Source organism: Cuculus canorus, chromosome 1 (assembly GCF_017976375.1).
Source record: "Cuculus canorus isolate bCucCan1 chromosome 1, bCucCan1.pri, whole genome shotgun sequence".
Lineage (NCBI taxonomy): Eukaryota > Metazoa > Chordata > Aves > Cuculiformes > Cuculidae > Cuculus > Cuculus canorus.
Window position 1 is genome coordinate 4615210 of NC_071401.1, and position 21320 is coordinate 4636529.

Consider the following 21320-nt stretch of genomic DNA (forward strand, 5'->3'; position numbering starts at 1 on the left):
TATATTGAATGTGTGGATAATGTTTCTGGTGAAAGCGTATTTAAGTTGTATTTTCTAGTAGATACTATTATTCAGGGGAACACTAAAAATAAGTGAGCATCTTGGAGTGGTAGGATGTCAGTTGTTCAAGCATACTAATGAAAACCAGCTGGATGGCACATTGCTAGGCTGCTGGGTGATGGAAAATGGCCGGAACTCTGACTAGTGGGTATTTATGCAGTGATTTCTGTCTTGTGAATTACTGGCGTTTTTAGGTAGGGTCATTTGTATGTTCTGTATACTTTGTTACTGGGTACTTTGTTAACCATTTCTCTTCTGTGCACAAATTTGTCCATTTTTCGTACTATGGAACAAGTAAAAAGAGGAAAATGTATTCAGGCTCAAGAATATTATTTCCTTTGGAGGCACTGTGGCTGTTTTGTTTGCAAGGTCATCAGAAAAAGAAAAAGAGAGAAGCTGATGGTGAACAGGGAAACTATGGCCGGGTGAACAGGGAAACTATGGCCGATTGAACAGGGCCAAGGCAATCAGAATTGAATTAAATAGTTCTCTGCTGCCAGGCCAGAGGTGACAAGCCCAGTAAATATTACCCCAGGGGAATTTTCTGTCCCTAAAAATAGTAACGTGTTGCAGTGATGAGGAGGCAGATCCAGAGCAGAATTACGTGTTGGGATGAACATACTGCCAGTATATCGCAGTGTAGAGCTGTAGACCAAAGCCTGCGTATGAGGGGTATTGGTGCAGTTGCCTTTCGGAAGTATGACAGATGGCTGCAGAATAAATTGCAAAAGGTGTATCTGTCTTCCTTCTCTTGGAAAGCACAGTGTCTCCTGCCAGGCAATGTGTCTGATGTTTCTGCCACTCCTACTCCCTTCCAGGCTGTGTGCTCCCCTGTCAGCAGTCAGGAGGATGTACCGGTACCTGGAGTGCTTCAAAGGCAATTGTGAAATGGGACCTTTCCATCCTCAGTTCTTAACTGCAGAGGAGGGAAGGCAAGGTGGAAAAGATGTGGTTAATTAGGTCACAACTTCAGTAACACAGTAGGGAATTTGCTTGTCAGCAAACTGTCGAAAGTGGCCTGTTGTTCCTGTTTCAACACTTGTCACCTGTTTGGGGACGGGTCATTGGCTGGCACCACTGCGTGGATGTTCCCACGCTCTCTTCTTGCCTGCAGTTTAAGGGTAGTGTGGCTGAAAACTGAGGAGCTATGGTTGTGCTGTGCTGGAGTCCCAAGATATTTTTCTTTCAGGCATGCCTCTCTGCCACACTTACACCATTATCTGTATTTCATATAACAAGCTGAAAGGGCTTTGACAGATCTGGCTGCTCACAAGAATTTATTTCTCATGTATTGCATAGTATTTTATATGTGAGCATTGCACCAATTCTGTGCTCCAACCTGACAAATCCTATATAATATATGAGAAATGGCCATACTTAATTGAACTAAGAAGCCTTCACTTTTAATGTGTTCTTTCCATGTCCTGCATAACATGACTTATGAGTCACTCAGCAATATCTTTTCAGGTCTAGCCTTTCCAGTCAGAGTAACACAAGCCTCTAATCTCTAGAAAAGTGATTTTTGTTTCCCACAGCTTTAAGGATGTGAACAGAGCCTCACAAAAATGGCACAACTAGTCAGAGGCAGACTTCCATGTAGTTTAGTAAAACGGAAAACAATAGCCAATGCTTGTATTAGTTTCATTTATGTAGTATTTCTTACTCGATTCTTGTCTTCAGAGCAATAACAAAACCAGCTGGTGAGGGGAAAGAGTGTAGGGAGAAAGATCATGGAGATGTGGTGGGATGGCTCCTGTGATGAGAGTGTGGCAGAGAAGGAATACCAGCTCTTTAGGAAGGACAGGCAGGGAAGATTAAGAGAGAGAGCCTTTATGTGAGACAGCAGCTGTCAATGGGCACAAACTGACACACAGGAGATTCCCTCTGAACTTCAGGAAAATTTTTTACTGTAAGGGTGACTAAGTGCTGACATATGTTGCCCAAGGAGGTTGTGGAGTATCCATCCTTGAGGATATTCAGAAGCCATCCAGGCGACTGGCTCTAGGTCGAGCAGAGGGGGTTGGCCAAATGACTTCCAAAGGTCTCCTCCCACCTCGATCATTCTATGATTCTGTCGTTCACCATTCTTCATGTCACCAAGATTTAAAAAGGAAAAAAAGGAAGGGAGGGAATTAACAAAGCATATATGTACAAATGCACATGCGCAAGACAGTCTAAGGGTGGGTTCCTGAATGCCAAATAACATGAAATTTGTTTATCAAAAATTTGAAGTATTCCGTTGCCCGTAGTGACTTGTGGGCTTCAGCACAATCACTCCAGTAGCTGCTACAATGGACACAGGCCTTCAGAAATGACACTGCTATTCATTCAAATGACAAACTGTTGCAACAAATTTACTTTGAGGCAGATATTTTTGAAATATTTTTTCCTAAAAAACAAATTCAGGCTCTGTATAAGTGGATGCAATTTCTATAAAGTCCAATTGCAGTACAAATGAAATGGGGTGAACTTAATAGCTGAATTCAATCTTATCCTTTGAGGGGATTTTTCTTTGGGGATTTGAGGTATTTATAGGAAAGGGTATTGTTGCTTACTGCTCTCATAGTGACTGTGAATCTATGTACTTATAGAAGCGTCATGATGTATCTTATGTATTTACTCAGTAATCCTGTACTGGAGTTAGTTTAGCATAGGTTTGAGATGCACAGATGCAAGTTCACACCCATGCACGCAAGCTAAAATTCCTCTAAAAAATACCTGCAATTCCTCAAAAGCATCCTTTATCTCAGTCTGCATTTTCATCGGGTAGTTACCTTTATAACACAGTATAGCGTCCATTTTCTGCTTCCTTCTGAACTTTCCAGCAGGGAGGAACTGCACGATGAAAAGCAGATATTCGCTATTATAATAAGCTTCCCAAAATGTGAGGTTTTAGTGTACGTATTCTGCCTTTAGTTGGTTGCAGTTTTTGACAAAAACGTGACGTTTTCAGTTGTCAATTATATCGGTGACTCTATGGTTGTCTGGATGAAAAAGAAAATTTGTTAGCAGTGCATCCCACTGGGAAGAAACCTCTCTCTCCACTTTATCAGCCATGCTGAAGATTCCTGTTAGCTGCAAACACCTAGATCAAGGCTCCTGTGCTAAAAAGGAATATTTCAACTAAATATACCAGAAGCTGTGCATGGGAAGAGTTTATGCTTGTTTGCTTCACTAATAGAAAATAAATATTCACCCATATTCAAGCATATTCATGCACTCACACTGAATTACTTCATGTGTTTGTAACTGTCTGTGATGAGTGTGTCTCCTCACTGCTCTAGAAACTGCTAAAATTACTTGCCTTTCCATGATTTTTCTTTAAAAAAGAAATTAATGAAATAGTAACTGTAAAAATCAAGAAGAAGCTTGGCTATTTTAAGAATATACAGGCTTTTTAATGCAGATGAGACCAGGAGCCAAGAGTACTCCCCTGCACTCCCTGAATCTCCTATCACATCACTGCATTGATCAGATCATGATGTTTGTCCACATTATGAAGGCAGAGTCCTATGTGATGGTGAATTTTAGTCTGAGTTCCATAGCAATGCCAGAGATACAATAGTACTGGTTGCATAATTTATCATTTACCCAGTTTCCATCATACTGAAGTCTTGTCATTGAAGGCAGAGATTGTTCTTTGGGACTGACAGCTACACTGGAGATTTGTCTACAGCTCACTTTCTGCTAAAATTCCCGTTTCTCTTTTGGGAAGATGGACAAGGTGTTCCACTCTCCCAGCTCGCGGTCTCATGAATTCCTAATTAATCAAGGAAGGAGGAAAGGGGGACCTGCTACTGAATGGTCTCCAGGTGCTTTTGAAAAGTGAGCTGTGTCAGCTTGAACTGCATGTCTCTGATAGGAACCTTTTAAAGCCACTGCTGATATTTGCAACCTTTGCTGGGAAAAAAAGATCAGTCTCGATTTATTAGGTCCTCAGCAACCTGGAAGACCCTTTAGATGGGATTAGGGCACTGATCTACTGACGTGTTTGTGTTTATGTTGTCCGTTTGACAAGGAGCTGAGTGCTGTCAGTGATGGGTCAGAGGAACGGGCACTGAGCCACTCCCTAACAACATTGTTAGAGGGTCCGTAGAAAACTGTCATCTAGTTGCAGAAAAGAAAATGGCAAGAAGGGAGAAATGAAGGTGTTTGCTTGTGAGCCATAGATTAGATGTCAGAGAGCAGCTTCAGCGAAGGGACCTGTGTTTGGCATGCTAAAAGGATTGTAGGAAGGTAGAATTAGTAAGACAAGTGGCCTCTGTTGTGAACTACTTGCTATTTCATAGACATCTGCCTTGTACTAGGAACATCATGCACACAGCGTTGCTGCTGACCTTTCATACCTGTTGTCACCAGAGTTAGCTATGACTCTAAATCCAGACATACCACTTGCTGACACTGATACTAAACATGTTGTCACCATGTGGAGTGAGGAGATGAGTGCACTGTAAGATTCTGACTGGCCAGAATTTACAAAAACAGTTAAGTATTTTAGGTCTCCTATCTTCTTTTGGTCATCCAAAGACATAGTACATAGCTTGTGGGGATTTTTTGAGGGTATGTGGAGAGTTTCAAGCATTCATTGAGTAGCTCCCCAAAGCCTCCATAAAATTTTGAAGGGAAATCTTCTTTTCTCAAGCTGCCTTCATCCCATCTGGTCTTACAGCAAGCACTGCATCCCTGGGCCCTCACAGGAAAGGATGTTAACTCAAGTCTTGTGCTTGGCACAAGGGCACAGGGCACGCTGCGGGCTGTACTGAATACCAGAAGTGTGCACTGCAAAGGGTGGCGTCTGTATGTAAGGGAAGGCTTCTGATTTCAGGAATACCACTTTTAATTTTATATTTTTTTTTCTCCACGGGAATACAAGAATGAGCAATTCAATCCTGCCCCTGGAGTAGTTCATCACCGATCAACAAGGCAGCTGTTTCACCTTAAGGCTGCTCCGGGAAGGGTTGTGCGAGCCTAACTGCAGCCAGGGAGACGAAAATCTGATTTGTTCCACCTCTCTGTAGGCGCTTACCAGAGATACTTTTAGAGTGAATTCACTCTCACGGTGCTTTAGAGTCAGTGGGGAAAGCAAGCACTTGAGTTGCTTATCCTGCATGAGCTGAGTCACTATCTGGTGATGCACGTCTGTCCAGTGAGCGTAAAGAAAGCTTTAATAACAAGGCTTCTAATGTAGGTACTAAAGGTCAGTGCTGGCAGTTAAGTGGAACGAGCGTAGTGTAAATCCCTGGGTTGGGGTCTCGTGGGAGGTCCACAACTGAGCAGGGAATTGAGATCAGCCGTGGAATTGCAAAGCCGTCATTCAAATGTCTTTCACTCCTCCATCTAAGACCAGGAGATGTGGAGGATTAGTGAAGGAAAGTTTTCTCATGGAGAGTAAAAATTCCTACATCTCATTTCTGTCCCAGGAAGGCTTCAAACTTGAAAATGGGATTTAACTTGTGTCTCTAGTCAAAGTAAGTTACTGAGACCATTCAGGATCATGAATGGCAGTGATATGAAGTCTGACTCTGTGCAGCAGAGGTGCAACATGGTATGTGCGAAGTGTTAGATATGTTACAGTACGCACCTCTTTATGAGTGCGACAGCATTTTCTTTGGTACAAAATCATATTCAGATCACTCTGTTGTTCTTATAATAATTTATATTTGTAATTATACAGAATGTAGACTTTTCTACTGTAAATGATCCACATTTTGTTTTGCAGGTTGGTTACTGGAACGACATGGATAAATTAGTTTTGATTCAGCATGAACCTACACTTGGAAATGACACTTCTGCCATTGAGAACAGAACAGTAGTTGTCACCACAATTTTGGTAAGGTGTTTCTTTTTTTAATTTTTATACTGGTGTGTGACACAATAATTTAATTTAGTCTGCCAGTTCCTAGCTTACTGGGAGAGTGAAAGCCATATATCTTAATTATCTTGGCTGTCACGTCTGTACAGAGTTTTTTTGGTACACACTTAATGTAACAATTCACTTGGAATCAGATTTTTAAAGTTGAGTTGCGGTAATTTTTTTCCTTTATTCAGTCTTTCCCATTTTTTACTAAAATAAGTCTCAGAAATGTAAGTGAATCGTTTCAACCTCTAATTAGTAAGTTCTGACTCAAAAGAAAGTGGAAGAAAAGAAAACCCCAAAACCTCTAAATGACAGAACTGAACTGAGGGTATAAAATGAGATGTCTGTAATCCCTTTTTGTTGATACATTATAAATTCAAAACTGACATTCGCAGGAGCTGGAATTCTAAGTAACACACTTCAGACAGCCAATCGGAACTGGATTATCTACTTTTAATTGTGAATAAATACATTAATTTAATAGACACATTTGAACATATTTCTTAATATGTTTATTCAGCATTTCAATAAAATTTCCAGTATAATAAAATCTAAATTGATTCGGGAGTTGATTTCCTAGTGGTATGGGTGTTTTTAAACAGTGGTTGCAAAGAAGAATGTAGATGTTTCATTCATTTGCATTTTTAATACACAGTTTTTCAAAATCATTGTTTCTTGCAAATGTGTATTTTAAACAAAATATTTAACAATTTTCTCTCTGAAGTCAGACATGCCCTTTTAAGCTGGTGTTTGTCAAAGCCAGCTGGCAAAGGGTGACCTTTACCTGACCGCTTTTAAGATTTTACATCTCAGTTCACTGCCCTTTTCACCTGCTTCATTTAGACAAGACATTTTAACCCTTTTGAATAAGCTGTATCTCAGATGGGAAGGAATATTCTATATGTGTTGTTAAGCAATACTTTTTCTAATTTAGTATGGAGTTGAAAATAATCCAAAGAAAAATGTCACGGTATTTTCTTACTCAAAAAATGCAGTTAGTTACCAAATTTCCAGCAGTGTGTATCAGCATTTATGCATTAAGTATGTCTTAACAAATCTCCTGTTGAAGATTATCATTCCAGGATGCAAAGCAACCAAACTACTGTACAGGAAATCAGAATGTAACTCCTAACCGAATTGTGTAACTTTTCATTTTATTTTATTCTTTTTGCATGGGACATTTAAAATATATGTTTCTTTTTCCTAAAAAAAAAAAAAAAAAAAAAAAAAAGACTTGGTGATGGAAAAAAAAAGTATACTTCAGTACAGTCCTCCTCTTTTCAGCCTCTGATGAAGAATCCTATTTTAAGAAATTGATCAAGGAAGAAAAGAGTCCCAAGATGCTGCGAACATTCCTAACTAAGGCTCAAGTATTAACCACCAGTCTAGCAGCATTGAGCTAATTTTTCCATATGGATTACTGTTCCTCTCACTGGATGACCAGGCACTGAACCACCAAGAAAAGTTCTGTGACTAATCTGAAATGTCTAGAACAGATGACGTTAACCTTCAACTTTGCCAAGCTGAGAAGAGAACGATGTGAATAACAAGCTTTCAGTCGAAATTTTCCTCTCATACCAATCCTGATATCTTTGACTGAAGCTACCTTACATGAATACTGTAATTTCCATAAATAGCTCCAAGCTTAGGAGAAGCGAGTAAAAAATAATAATGAAAAGTAATATAAAAGGTTCCTGTTTGCCAGAAAGGGGAAAAAAAAAAAAAAAAAGGAAACAAGAAAGCTTTTAAAATGTGTTATCTTGCCTGTCCTGTTTGCATTGAAGCATTTTAATGTGCGGAATAAATGTTATCTTCAAAAGGACTTTTCCAGTCCCTGTACTGAAAGGACTGGTGGGATCATTTTCAAAACCAAACAGCTGAATTAATATTCCAAAGCATGCACTATGTTTATGCAGCATGTCATTTTGGGATAAACGCAATTATTTGAAAGCAGCACTACTTCTTGACCAAAAGTGTCCCCTTCCAGTGTTTCAAAATCACAGTGCAAGAGAAATCAGAATTTGGTTTGAATAAGAATATATGGTGAATTCTGCCTTATCATGTCCCTCTCCCCTTGACTTCACTGGGAGCTGCACACATGATGCTGAAGGCAGATTAGAACCATGATTCTTAATATTGGCCTGGTAGGGAAGTATACTTAGCATCCACAAGCATATGATCACATACACAAAGAGAAAATATCTTTAATGAGAATAACTTTTAGAATCCTGTTATTTTGTTCTTCTTTGTGTTATAGTCAGTTGCAAATGCTAGATCACATACTTTTTCACCTATTCATTGCCCTCTTCACATTGAAGGGAAGTTGAACCACTGTAGATGACACATAGAATTTTGGTTGCATGCATATTTTCCAACATTAAACCTGAAAGCTTCTGCTACCGGTGCTGTCAGGCTTTTCAGTCTTCAAAGACAGGTGTCGTGGCAGTGTAAGAAAAGTTTACAAGTTTTCAGCATGTCTCGCTTTAATTTTTGCCTGAAGCCAAACAGTACGAGTTGATTTGCCTGCTGTTTCTTCGGGTTTTATATGTCTACGCTTACTTTGCTGTAATGTGGCTGTATGGCTGTTGCATAGAAAGTGCATTATAACAAATTAGCTCTGCACTCAAAGAACTTAGTACAGTGTTTTTCTGCTTGGTAAAATGTTATGTTCATTTGTAACACAGTGAGAGCACGTAGAATTTATTTTACAGTTTTGATTTAGTGCATAGGCACTTAACCTATCTTAGATTAGTAATATGGTGGAGGAGCAGCCCAGAAGGAGGTGGCAGTAAGGGCAGCTGATGCTTTTTACCAGTTGCCAAGCAGGCCTGCTTTTTATAGCTCCTGGAAGAGACTCATGTCTTGCACCTCCTGTGACGCGTAGCCTCCTGCACGTCTGGCCCTCTGGAAAGGACAGATTTTCTACCTGTGTGCAAACGCATTCCCTCCAGGGTAGGGTTCAGACCTCCAAGTGCACAGTAGGCGTATTGTGTGACTGGAGAAGGGATGCCATGCACTGCCCTCCTCTACCACTAAAGTAGAGTGACTTATATGGCTAGGAAGAATGATCATATCTAATTTAACAAGCTGAAAAATACAGTGACGAGTTGTTGAAATAGAATATAGGGGACTAGCCTGGGAAGATTACTTCAAACTCTCTAATCCATTTCATGATACAGCCAACTCTGTACCTGCTCTGAGATGGCAAAACTTAAAAATCACAAAAGTATTTTAGAACCCAAACTCAATGTACATGAGCTGCATCTGTGTTGTGGCTTCCAGCTCAATATTTTAATGAGATAGTTTAGCTGTTGGCAGATAAAGCTTCAAGGGCAAGATCTAGTTCACAACTAAGTAACCTAAATATAGATGCCTTTACAAAGGGTATTGATTCAGTTGCCCATTTACAAGCACTCGGTGACATTTAAGATGCTCTAGGATATACTGCCTGCCCCCATTTCTCACCCTGGGAAGATGACACATGCCTCTCCAATGCCATGTATGACCACTCCATCTAGATGTCACAGCTAGCGTATTTTGTTTCAGGCACATGGGATAAGCTGTACCCCAAGTATGTAAGTTTTCATCAAAGTCCACAAACATTTAGAAACTGATTCAATGGTCCATAGATGAATGCCTTACACTGAGGGTATCAGATCTATTCATATAGGGCAGCACAAAGGACCTGCTGAATGGCACTTGGAGATCAAGCAGGTTACTTTAGAGCATCTTAGAGGACAGATAAACTTCATTAGGTGACTGAGAACCACCCTGATATTGTTTTGACTAATATACTCTTGACGAAGTCTTACCTCAAAAATTCTAACTATAACCTTTTTTCACGTAGTAGAAAAGTATTTTTTCAGTAGAGTATTTATTAATTAAGATCTTTAGTAGACTGGAGAAAAAAATTAAGTTTGTTGCATGACAATAATAGAAACTTCAAACCGAATCCTGGACACTTTATTCAGAAAAAAATAATAAAAAAAACCCCACAAAAACCAAAAAACCTTCCTACAGAAGGTTCTTTCAGAATAAAGTGTGATAATGTGTGCCACTCCTGTTCTAGAAATGAGACATTTCCTTGCACAAATATTTGTCACATTTACAAATTATTTTTACAACGTTTAATGATTTTGAAATGAACTTTAGAATAGGAAAGCCAAACATAGATCTGTTTGGTCTTTGGGTTAGTTACTTTCTCCAGCTTCCCTTATAGTATGAATCATCAGCTGTGAGCATTTTACTGTACACATGAATTTGTGGCAATGTGGTGGAATGATTTGTTTACATCTATAAAGGTAATTGTTTCAGACATCAACTTGTATCTACAAATGTTAAGTATTGTTATAAAATTGTGAAGTATATAAGTAAAGCTTGCACCATTTCAAATAATCTGTTCCGTGCTAGTCATTGATCATTTCTATGTGGACTTTTACTTGATTCACTACTCCATAGAATACCATTAAGCAGCTGAAATCTTGCAAATATTGTGGCGTTGAACCTCATACAGCAGTGAGTCAATTTTTTGTTTTACATCAGTAGGTTAAGAGTTTATGGTTCAAAACTGTAGCAAATGCAAAGGTGATGGAGAGAAGTAGTATTTTTATTAGGCAAGATGCTATAACTGGAAACACTGAAAAAGTATGCCTACTGTTTTCAGTTATTTCAACCAATATGATAGGAGATATTGCCTCTTTGTAGACGTTAGGAAAAAATAATCTTTTTCAGTGCCACGGATAGAAAGGAACATCAAGATATGGCTGAGTACATGCTATTGATCAGACATTTCATGACATTGCAGTGTGACCTTGCGTGTTCATCGGTATAAGTTGCTTGTTAGCAAACCAGTAAAACTTGCCTTGTAGTGCCCTGATGTTATTATAGTAACATATTCACACCTCCTTGGTTTGAAACACCTCCAAAATCTGAAATGGACAGAATTTAAAACTAGTACTACTATTTTTTATTTTTCTTTTTGACGTCAGTCTTTACCAGAAAGCCACATTCAGTCCAACCCACATCCCTCCATCAAATTCTGCCTTCAAAATACGTCTCATTATTTAGCAGGTAAAGTAGGCACAACAATTAAAGAATCTATTATTTATTCAGTGTAAAATAGGTAGAAGGGAAAGGACAACATACTAGGCAAAAAGTAGTAGGTGTTTCCATTATTTTTAGTCAGATCTCACTCAATTGCTCCTTATTTTAAAGCAGTCACAGCAGGAGGTGCTACCTTATTCTATAAGAGAATTGCATTATAAGAGATGTTCCTTATTGCATTTTTGGCTCTAAATCGGTAAGATCAGTGTGTGCATCAAGAATGAATAAAGTGGATCAGGAGAGAGCCAATGTCATTCCTCCAAGTCACACAGATCCCTTCCAGAACCCAGGTCTTCTGAGTCCTCACTTGGTGGTCCTCTGCTGGGTGGCATTGCCTCTGCTTGCACCTGCCAAGGACAATGTTGAACCCCACTGCATTCCCTCACAAAGCGCATGGGGAGAAGGGCTGAAGTTTATTCAGCCTTTAGAAGGAAAAATAAGTTTTCTGTCCCTTTACTTTGCTGTGCAGAGACAGTTAAAATGCTTTTTTTGTAGGAGCCCTGTCAGTGATGATGTGCAGGCAGAAGCATGGTGTCAGGGTTTTGAGAGAAGGAGCAGGCTGACCTGCCCCTATCTGTGCCTGCTTGGTTTGTGTCCCTCTCCAGAATTATTATTTCCTGGTGTGACTTTAATTTCATGCCTTTGAGTTGGGATCTATAAGAAAGGCTGAATCAGAAGAGGTAGCAGTCACTGACTGTGATCTTTGAAAAACAAAATTGGTTCTGAGATGCAGCAAGCAAATGTAACCGTAAGGAAAGTCCACAAGTGCAGGATATGAGACAAGACGTGGTTGTATTTCCAGCAGCTGTTGGCTAAATCACAGTCAAGAGACATAGTAGATTTGCCACTGTATAATTTTAATCATTTTGGTGAAATGACATAAAACACCCAGATATTGGCTTTTCCTCTTGTGGGAACAAAAAGCCTACATGAGGGAGGAATGTTTGATTTGTATGCCCAAAATACTTCACAAAATTGAGATCTACTGGAAAGAGAGGGCAGGACCCCCTCTCTCTGCTCTCCTCCCTCCCTCCCTCTGGAAGGCAGGTTGTTGAAATTAAGCTGATGTAACCAGGCATAGGAATATAAAAAATGGTGCAGGCTGCTCATAATATTTAGCAGTTTTCCTTTGAAGAAACAAACTCTGTATGGGCAAAGGCATTCACTGCATCTCTGCAGTGATTACAATGCATCGTTAATGCTGTAGGTCAGTGGTTTTCTCAGTGCCCAGGCCACATGCATCAGGATGATAACAGCTTGGTTTTTTGATTGCCCCAGTTTTAGAATCATAGAATCGCCAGGTTGGAAAGGACCCACCGGATCATCGAGTCCAACCATTCCTAACACTCCCTAAACCATGCCCCTCAGCACTTCATCCACCCATTCCTTAAACACCTCCAGGGAAGATGACTCGACCACCTCCATGGGCAGGCTGTTCCAGTGCCTGATGACTCTTTCCATGAAGAATATTTTTCTGATATCCAGCCTGAACCTCCCCTGGCGGAGCTTGAGGCCATTCCCCCTTGTCCTGTCTTCTGTCCCTTGGGTGAAGAGGTCAGCTCCCTCCTCTCCACAACCTCCTTTCAGGTAGTTGTAGGGAGTAATAAGGTCTCCCTCAGCCTCCTCTTCTCCAGGCTAAACAACCCCAGCTCTCTCAGCTGCTTCTCGTAAGACTTGTTCTCCAGGACAAGAAGCCCTTGGTGATCCTCAGCTGTGCAGAGGTCCTAACTATGTGCTCATGAAAAGCAACAATCTGCTGTTGTCACCTTCAAATTTCTCTGGGCTGTTATATATAGGTCAAGGAACTAGGTAGTCAGGCAGAGTTTGACTTTGGAAGTGATCATTGTGGATGGACACTTTTCTGTGCTGTGTGGTTCCTTGGCTGAAGTAATGGCTATAATACCAATTATAGCCATTGCACCAATATGCTTCAACATATAGCACCAATAGCCTTCAACACTGAAGTGCAGCTAATGGACTTTGGCCCAAAAAGACATGTCCATACCAAAGAATAACATAGAAGGATGTGATGGGAGGAGAGGTGCTCTGGGAGTACACACAAGATTGAAACATTCCTGCAATGCTTAAGAACCCGATTTTATCTTTAAGGAAAAGCTAGTACTTCCCCATCCCCGAACATGTTGAGTTTAAGCTGGGTCCTTTCTCTCACATTGAAGTAAGTGAACTACATGACTTTCTCCGCTCACATTACACAAAGCTGCATTCTGCCATCCTTATACTTAGGTGGGTCCTGGGCAGAGTTATCCCAGGGAATTAACTTACATAAGTAAAGGGGATAGTGCTTCCCACAAGTGAGATCTTTGTTTTCTCTTTCTTTGTCCTTTGACTTGGTAATAGTAAATTAAAGATACAGTTTGGGCTTAATGATCAAGTTTTTGGGTGGATCCACACCATGCTAATAGGAGATACATATTGGTAACTGAAAGGGAATATTTATGTGACACTCTGACAAATTTTGGAATTGGTTTATTCAGCCCCCTTATTGCTCAGGTAATGCCATGTATCCTCCCTTCTAAAACACCTAATAAAGTCAGAAAATTGCTGTCGCTTGCAGTTGGTGTTAACGTAGTTTCAATGAAGCAAACATTCTCAGACTACACGTTTACATTTAACTTTATTTTTGCACTAAGTATTTATGTAGGAGAGATGTGAATAGGGCAGAGTATTACCAAAGTTAGTGTCAGAAAATCAGAGCCAGCACAGAGAAAATATAAGTTGCTGGTGTTTTGTGATGTAAATTCAAACAAAGGGTGACACTAGCAATGAGTATTTTGTCTGGAACAGTCTATGAATGTGAATTAGTGAAGTAATTTAAAATACCACCAGAAAGTATAGTTTTGCATAATGATTGCTGAAGTCTGAATCCACGCAGAGAAAAATAAAAAGGAATATGTGACCTTGTTCTCCAAATGTGACCTTGAATTCCCAATATCTGAATATTCACTGTTGTGATAGTATCGTTTACGCAGATAAGATTCACTTTTCAAGATAGGTTTTACTTGTTTTCAGTGGCACTCACCAACCAAAAATATTTTGGTACTTCTTTTCATGCAGCATAGAAAGTCAATGTCAGCTTAATACCACTCTTGTCCATGTATGCGTATTGCTTAGATTCATCCTAAAATCCCTTGCAGAATCTGCACTGTTTATTCAAAGACGAAGACGCATGTTTCCTCCAGAATGTTTTTCTGTGTTCTCACTAAAATGTATGTAGCCTCTTGGTAACTACGCATTCTGAACCCTAAGAAAGCAAATCATTCACGCTGTGAATCTGAAATTACATAGACAGTAACCGCACTATGTCAGAGGATATGCTTATTTAGTGAAGTCAAAAGCATAAACTATACCTTGCATTATCCCACAGTCATTTCCATTGTATGCGTTCAGCCTCTATGCATTAAATTTAGCATATACTACACTAAGGTCTTTCATTTAAAACAAAGTAAAACTGATATGCACTCGTGGGTAATTTTTGTGTTTATAATTTGTCAGGTTGATAAATCTCATAAAATGTATAAGCCAAATTACAATATAAATAGTATACCTTTCCAGAAAGTTTTCTGTTGTGTATTTTAATTTAAGTATGCTATGATTTATATTTATTTATATAAAGTATACTTTAATTTAAGTATCCATGAACTTTTGATAAAATGTGTGTTGTTTGGTCAGTAGGTGACATGTTACATTTCAGAGTATGTTCTGTATACTTCTCCTTTACAGTTCTACTTCTTTCATTATAGGAAGCCCCATATGTTATGTTCAAGAAAAACCATGATACGTTTGAAGGGAATGACAAGTTTGAAGGATACTGTGTAGATCTGGCGTCAGAAATTGCAAAACATATTGGTATCAAGTACAAAATTGCCATTGTTCCTGATGGAAAATACGGAGCAAGGGATCCAGAGACAAAAATCTGGAATGGGATGGTGGGAGAACTTGTTTATGGGGTAAGCATATCAATTTTTGAAGCAGGAATTTAATTTGCCACAGTAGTAGTCATAAAATAGGAAATACACGTGCATTTTATTTAACATTGGGATCACAGAAAAGAAACAGAATTCTGTTTCAGATCTCTGTGCTTTTATTTATTTTCAAGAGAAAAATCAATATTTTCATGCAAATTCTACTGTTTATTCAACTAACACCTTGTAACATTAGAACATCCATAGTTTGCCCATCCCTTAAATATTCACTAATGTTAGAACTGATGTTAGAGGCTATCTGCTCCTGATACATTGTAAAACTGAGTAGGGAAGAATATCACTCATTTATTCATTTTCATGGAATGGTGGGGAGATCTTTAAAAGAGGTAGGATATTTGGTCTAATTTGAGAAATGTATATCATCATATATTAAACATATATAATGAAATACTACAGACAAGTTCACAATTAGCCAATTCAGAATTAAGACAGACTTATACGATGAACATCAATAACAAAATTTAAGAGCAAACCTGCTAAGTTCAGTAACTAAGAGCATAGTTTTATACAGTGACCTGGAGAAGGCTTCTTCAGAATAGCTTTACAGTTAACAATTCTGTTGATGCACAAAGTTTTAATATTTAATGAAAAGAGTTCCAGCAAACACAAAGAAATATTTGCAGTATCTGGTATTACCAGAAGTAGCAAAACTCGGTGTGGTGCTTGCTGATGACTGCAGTTGGTAGTATCCGCACTAAGAACAGACCAGAAGTCTTAGAGAAAGTTCTCTTTCTAGTGGTGTAATAATAAAATAAAAATCGTAAAACTGCTCAGGTGGAACATTTCTGCCAATGAACTCACAGCATGCTTCAATCTCCCAATTAAAAACTACTACATACCAGTTGGTTCATCCACAGTTGCAGTTTTTGCAGTTCCAATGACGGTTAGGGCCACGTGTGGCAGAAGCCTAGTAGCTTTTCTAGCAGCTCTATTTCTATTCCTTTCCATCAGCTAAGAATACCTGATACTTTTTGTCAGTCTTCTCCATTAGCATCAGTTCAAGGGACTCCTCAACATAAAATGGACTGTGTGCTGTAGGAGTGTGGGAAAAGATGCCTAGAATGTTGCTGCTTTCCCCTTGACATGGAAATAGGAGGATTTTATACCAGCCTCACAAACCCCTAATATGTTCTTGGAAGTTCCTGGGGCAACCAACCTCACTTGTGTCTTTAAAGAGTGGAAAAGCTGAATGATCACCAAGTATGTATATACACATTAATGGCTTAGAAGCAGCTCAACTCTCAGGATTTTAAAATTCAAGGGTATTTCAGACTTATTTTACCAAAATGGAGGCAACTCCATGTCTGACTTCTAATCATAATGGCCATACATGGATGCAGATGGCTATGAACTGTTTTACAGCAGTAGGTTTTTTATAAACATCTGAGAACTTTTACATATTGTGAGAAAATTCCTTCCTCCAGACGCAGAGTTTTATCAGCAGAGTTTCAGTGGCGTATCATCAAGTTGAAAATTATAGAGGAAACTACACTTTAGTTTTCAGTTTGGGGCTTTTTTTTTCCATTTATTTGTCTTGAAAAAAATTACCTCATCAAACCCAAACTGCTAGAATGGAATACAAATTGCCATTAAGAAGCTCACAAAGAGGCTCGTGACAGTAAAGGAATATGACCTGTGGCTTTAATGTGGGTGAAAGCAACTAAACTCATAGGCTTAAGGACCCTGTTGCAAATCACCTGTATGAAGATGATATCCCAGAATACATGGTCAACACTTCAATTTTTGTAATGGAAATCAATGAGGTGAAGGCTCTTTAAAGGTTTGATGGCCAAGTTTAAAAGCTCCTGCACAACTATCCATTTAGGAAGGCTGCAGTCTGATTGTGATTCTGGGAATGAGCTCTGTGAATGAGCCACAGCAAAGCTCTTAGAGCTGCTTTTTTATTGAAAGCACTGTCAGAAGTCTGCTTTTGCCCAGTATGTTTGCTGTACTGTCCGAAGGCTCCCTTAAGCTATATGTATCCCAGTACATCAGTGGAACTGGGCAACGTCCCTCAGCACTGGCACTTGCTTTCCTAACTGTTAAATTGCAACAATGGTCCTGCTGTATTGTTGGCCCATAATTACTCTCCAAAACAGTTTTGGAGCCCAGCTGGGTACTAGCATGGGGAAGAGGAACTATTCCCTATAAGCAATTTGAATGCAGCCTTCCTGGTTTAAGGTTAAATAACACTCATAGTAGCAACGCAAACTGTCCGGTGACAGCTGGCCTTGAGGCCCAGAGCTACTCCAGGCATGTTAAATGTCCTTTTACAGGTGTAGCTTTAAGAGAAGTCACTCTTCCCATTAACTTCTAGAAGTCTACTGCTTAATATTTCTGTAGGGAATCCATGAAGAGCATCCTCCTTCCACCTTCATTGAGTCCTTGCCGGATGATATAGGGAACACCAGGTTCCCTGGCCTGTTCAGTATGGAGAAAGCACAAAAATCAGTCAGCCAGAGACTTTTCTGCAAAGCTGTGCTGTAAGAGGATGTTCATCTTCTCTGGTAGATCCCTGAATCATAAACATAAGTACTCTGAGTAGTTGGCTGTGCTTCAAGCAGGGCTTTTGATATGCAGTCAGGATGGGGACAGAATTTGCAACTGAATTAGCAAGTTAACAACATGTATTTGGGAAAAACATTTTACAGTTTCTAATTCCCAACCACGTTAAAGGATTAACGGACAATTTTATGCTGGCCAGTGAGACTGATTCTCTTCTGTGCCACGTGAAGGGCTCCTATCCTTTCCTGCTCTTTACAGCATAACCCAATGGCACTTTTCTGCATTAGGGAGAGTGGACGTGTGCCAATTTTATCACGTTTCCTTGGGACCCATACACCTTCAAATACTACACAGGGCAGCTTGGTTGTCAGCTAAACTCTGTAGGTGATTTTTCCGTCATATCTCAGGGGAAACTGTATAAATTGCTGTACTGTACAGTTTTGCTACAACTGCATGGAAGATTGAGAGGGAGGCGTGTTTATTTTCCTGTTTTGTTTTTAACACCTTGTTAAAAACTGCCAGGAAATCCTGGTCGTTTGTCTCTGATCTTTCCAAATGACTGCTGCATTAGTTGATGTGGGGCCCTATAGCCCTCGACATCAACCTCACAGAAGAAATGCTGGCTGCACATGTAACAGGTGTTTCCAAATGCACTAAGAGTCAGCTCCAATTAAATATTCATTCTACTGGCACAGAATGCTATTCCTTCACTGATTAACACAAAAGCTCACAACTTATTTCTGTTTAAAATCTGAGAAGCTATGAGCTTCTGAATTTGAAATCACTTCCTTCATGATTTTTCTCAGATAGTTTTACCACCTTCATACAACTTATACCAAGGATAGATTTTATAAACAAGGTTATAATTATATGTTCTAGAACAGTCAAAAAAAATTAGAAGTTTTGTACTATCAAAATTAATCTTCCCCCATTGTATAATATCAGAATGGTCTAGAATCCATCTGTACTTGGTAGTGGTGCAGCCTTGACTGAAATGCTATTACAGATGTGGTTGATTGAAGTGTGAAGTATCATTAGGCTTTGTCAAAACAAATTTCACTGGCAACAAAACCATTACTTGTTTGCACCATTGTTATAATGTTAATCATCTAAATCCATAATTATATGGTGTGCCTTAACTGGGCAAGGCACAAATGCCAATGATTATAATGCACAACTATTGTCATTATTTAGCTTTCAACAACGAAGAGTTTATGTAGTCTTTAATATAGCACACAGTAGTCTTTCAAAAATAATAAATAATGTGATCAGATTGGGGAGGCTGCACTTTTCCAATTTTTTGGCATTTAATGATGCCAAATGACCTAGCTGTGTGCTGTCCCTCTGCATTCATTGGCACAGAACAGGTTTATCTACGTTATGAGTAATATGTAACATTAGATCACTATTGAATGAAATGGGATAAGTTCCTATTTCTTCTCTTTATCTCCTGAAAGTGGTGTAGGCAGTAGTCTGATGTAGTTCTAATTCTGCGTGTACTCTGTAAGCATTTAGCGTTGGTAAGATGAATCTTACCCCATTCTTTCATATACAATGTGCAGTGTGCTAATTAGGTCTTTAAAATCCCCACGATTTGTGCTAAAATGATCCTGTCACTTTCTCATCTCACATCATAAAAACTAACAACCCTCAAAGAGCCTTCTTTTCATCCCAGTGGCAATCTACAGACAAAAAAAAAATGAAGTTAGCTGACACTTTTGAAGACCAATGACCAAGTGTATCATTTACACTGTGCTAATGAAGATACCACTCTGTCACAAATACAGAGAAGATTAGCAATATAGATCAGTTTCCCTGAGCCTTTCAGTTAATTCATTTCAAGGACTCCACATTACACTTTCACAATGGCTGAAATTTAGGATTATAAAAGAAATCGACTCTTCAGAAGGAAACTATGCTTCCAGAAATAAGGAATTTACAAGTGAGATGAAATACAAAAAAATATGCAGCAATGTCATTAGCTGAAACCATCCTAAATTTCTTAGACTACAGAAAGCAAATTCACTTTACACTTTTCAGGATATTTAAAAATTTATTTTATACGTGCAATTTTTCTTCATGTAGTACTTATCTTCATAAATGTCTATTTCATTCACACTTATGCAATTACAAGTCTTCAAGAAGCCATTTTTTAAATGTCTTGTGTTTCAAAATTTACTTTAAAATTAAGAGAATTAGTGATATTATCATGTTTACCCAAGACATTAGCACCAGAGATAATGTCTGTTATGTGTGCAAAATTATTATTTTAATTGTGTTGCTTAAACTATAATATCTTCACATAAAATTATGATGATAAGTATTTGCATCACAACTATTTCAGAATGACAGATATAGCCTGATGATTAATATATATAAATTTTAATACAAATTTGCGGTTTTTTGGCCACTGCACTGGAATGAGTCAGTTCTGTAGAATTATTCAAAATTATACAGCCACCAAAATAGGTTTAAATTTGAACTACATGAAATTAGTTTTAAATTAAATTCTATTAAATATGTATAGCTCAGTAGAACTTAGTGTGTAAAATAACAAACCCATCATATTTTAAATGCATTCATCTGTTTCAGAGTTGTGAGATGACAAAAAAACCTACATTCCAATTGCATTTTCTCTTTATCACACAAGCTATTTATGTAACACTTGCATTAAACTGTTTAAGCACATCCTTAATTTTCAGCATGTTTTAATCTCATTGAAATTGATGGGCTTTAAATATATCCTTGTGTATTTTACTGAGTATGAGTGTCCTTAAAAATATCCTCAAAGGCAAACATGCTTAAATGCTTTGCTAAACTGTAGGTTATGTACTGCATCTGAAGGTGCCACCCCATAAGATGTGTTTGGGCCAACTGAGCGTTTAGAAAATAAAACTGCAATAGTTATGTTATGGAGATTTATGAATAGCTGCTAATTGTGATGACTGGGTTTGAGGTGGGGTAGATACAGGCAGATTTTCTCACAGAGTAATGCCACTGCAGAAGGCAGGTTGTGAGTCTACCCTAGTTGCAGCCAACACCAAGGGGTCTCAAAATAGGCTTTTGTTACCTTCCTTCCTTAGCCTATAAGCTGTGTAGAAGTCTGTGCCCATCAGAGAGCACAGGCTGTTCTGTGAATCCACATAAATACAGCACCACACTGATGTACAGGAGAAAGGCTTCAGCAGTTTCTGTATCTGTTCCTCTCCTACCAGGGCATCTTTTATCTCAGTTCCTCTTACAATTCCCATATTAAGTACTGCAGTAATGACAGCTTTGCTGTACAAGTCAAGGCAAACAAGGCAACACAAGGCAGACCTTAGTGTAATATTATAGAATTATAGAATCACAGAATCATAGTATAGTTTGGGTTGGAAGGGACCTTAAAGATCATCCAGGTCCAACCCCCCTGTCATGGGCAGAGACATCTCCCACTGGATCAGGCTGCCCAAGGCCCATCCAATCTGTCCTTGATCACCTCTAGGGATGGGGCAGCCCCAACTTCCCTGGGCAACCTGTGCCAGTGCCTCACCACTGTCATAGTGAAAAAATTCCTCCTTATGTCTAGTCTAAATCTGCCCCTCTCTGATTCATACCCGTTGCCCCTCGTCCTATCACTACATGTATATTGAATCCTTAGTGACAGAAACGACCCATTAACAGAGTGGCAAACCCTTACAGTTCATGGAGACATCATTATTAGCAGCTGTAGTCACCCTCGTCATCATTAACGATTCATTCAAGACTGGCATCTCCATTTAAAAACATATTAGGGAAACATATTAAAAATC

At 38.9% G+C, this 21320-nt stretch overlaps 1 protein-coding gene across 11 annotated transcripts in view; it reads left to right on the forward strand.

Annotated features, from left to right (window-relative positions):
* GRIA4 (glutamate ionotropic receptor AMPA type subunit 4) overlaps positions 1-21320 on the forward strand; it is a 242939-nt gene that overhangs the window by 169078 nt on the left and 52541 nt on the right. For 10 of the 11 annotated variants that reach the window (XR_008449533.1, XM_054064344.1, XM_054064340.1 and 7 more), the window contains 2 exons: positions 5780-5890; positions 14782-14988. Coding sequence is in view for 10 of the 11 variants with exons in the window: in XM_054064344.1 (XP_053920319.1) it covers positions 5780-5890; positions 14782-14988 (318 nt within the window). In the remaining variant the exon portion in view is untranslated. Of the gene's footprint in view, positions 1-5779; positions 5891-7201; positions 10325-14781; positions 14989-21320 lie in introns of those variants that run through there. The other variant, XM_009561103.2, reaches the window with a different exon arrangement.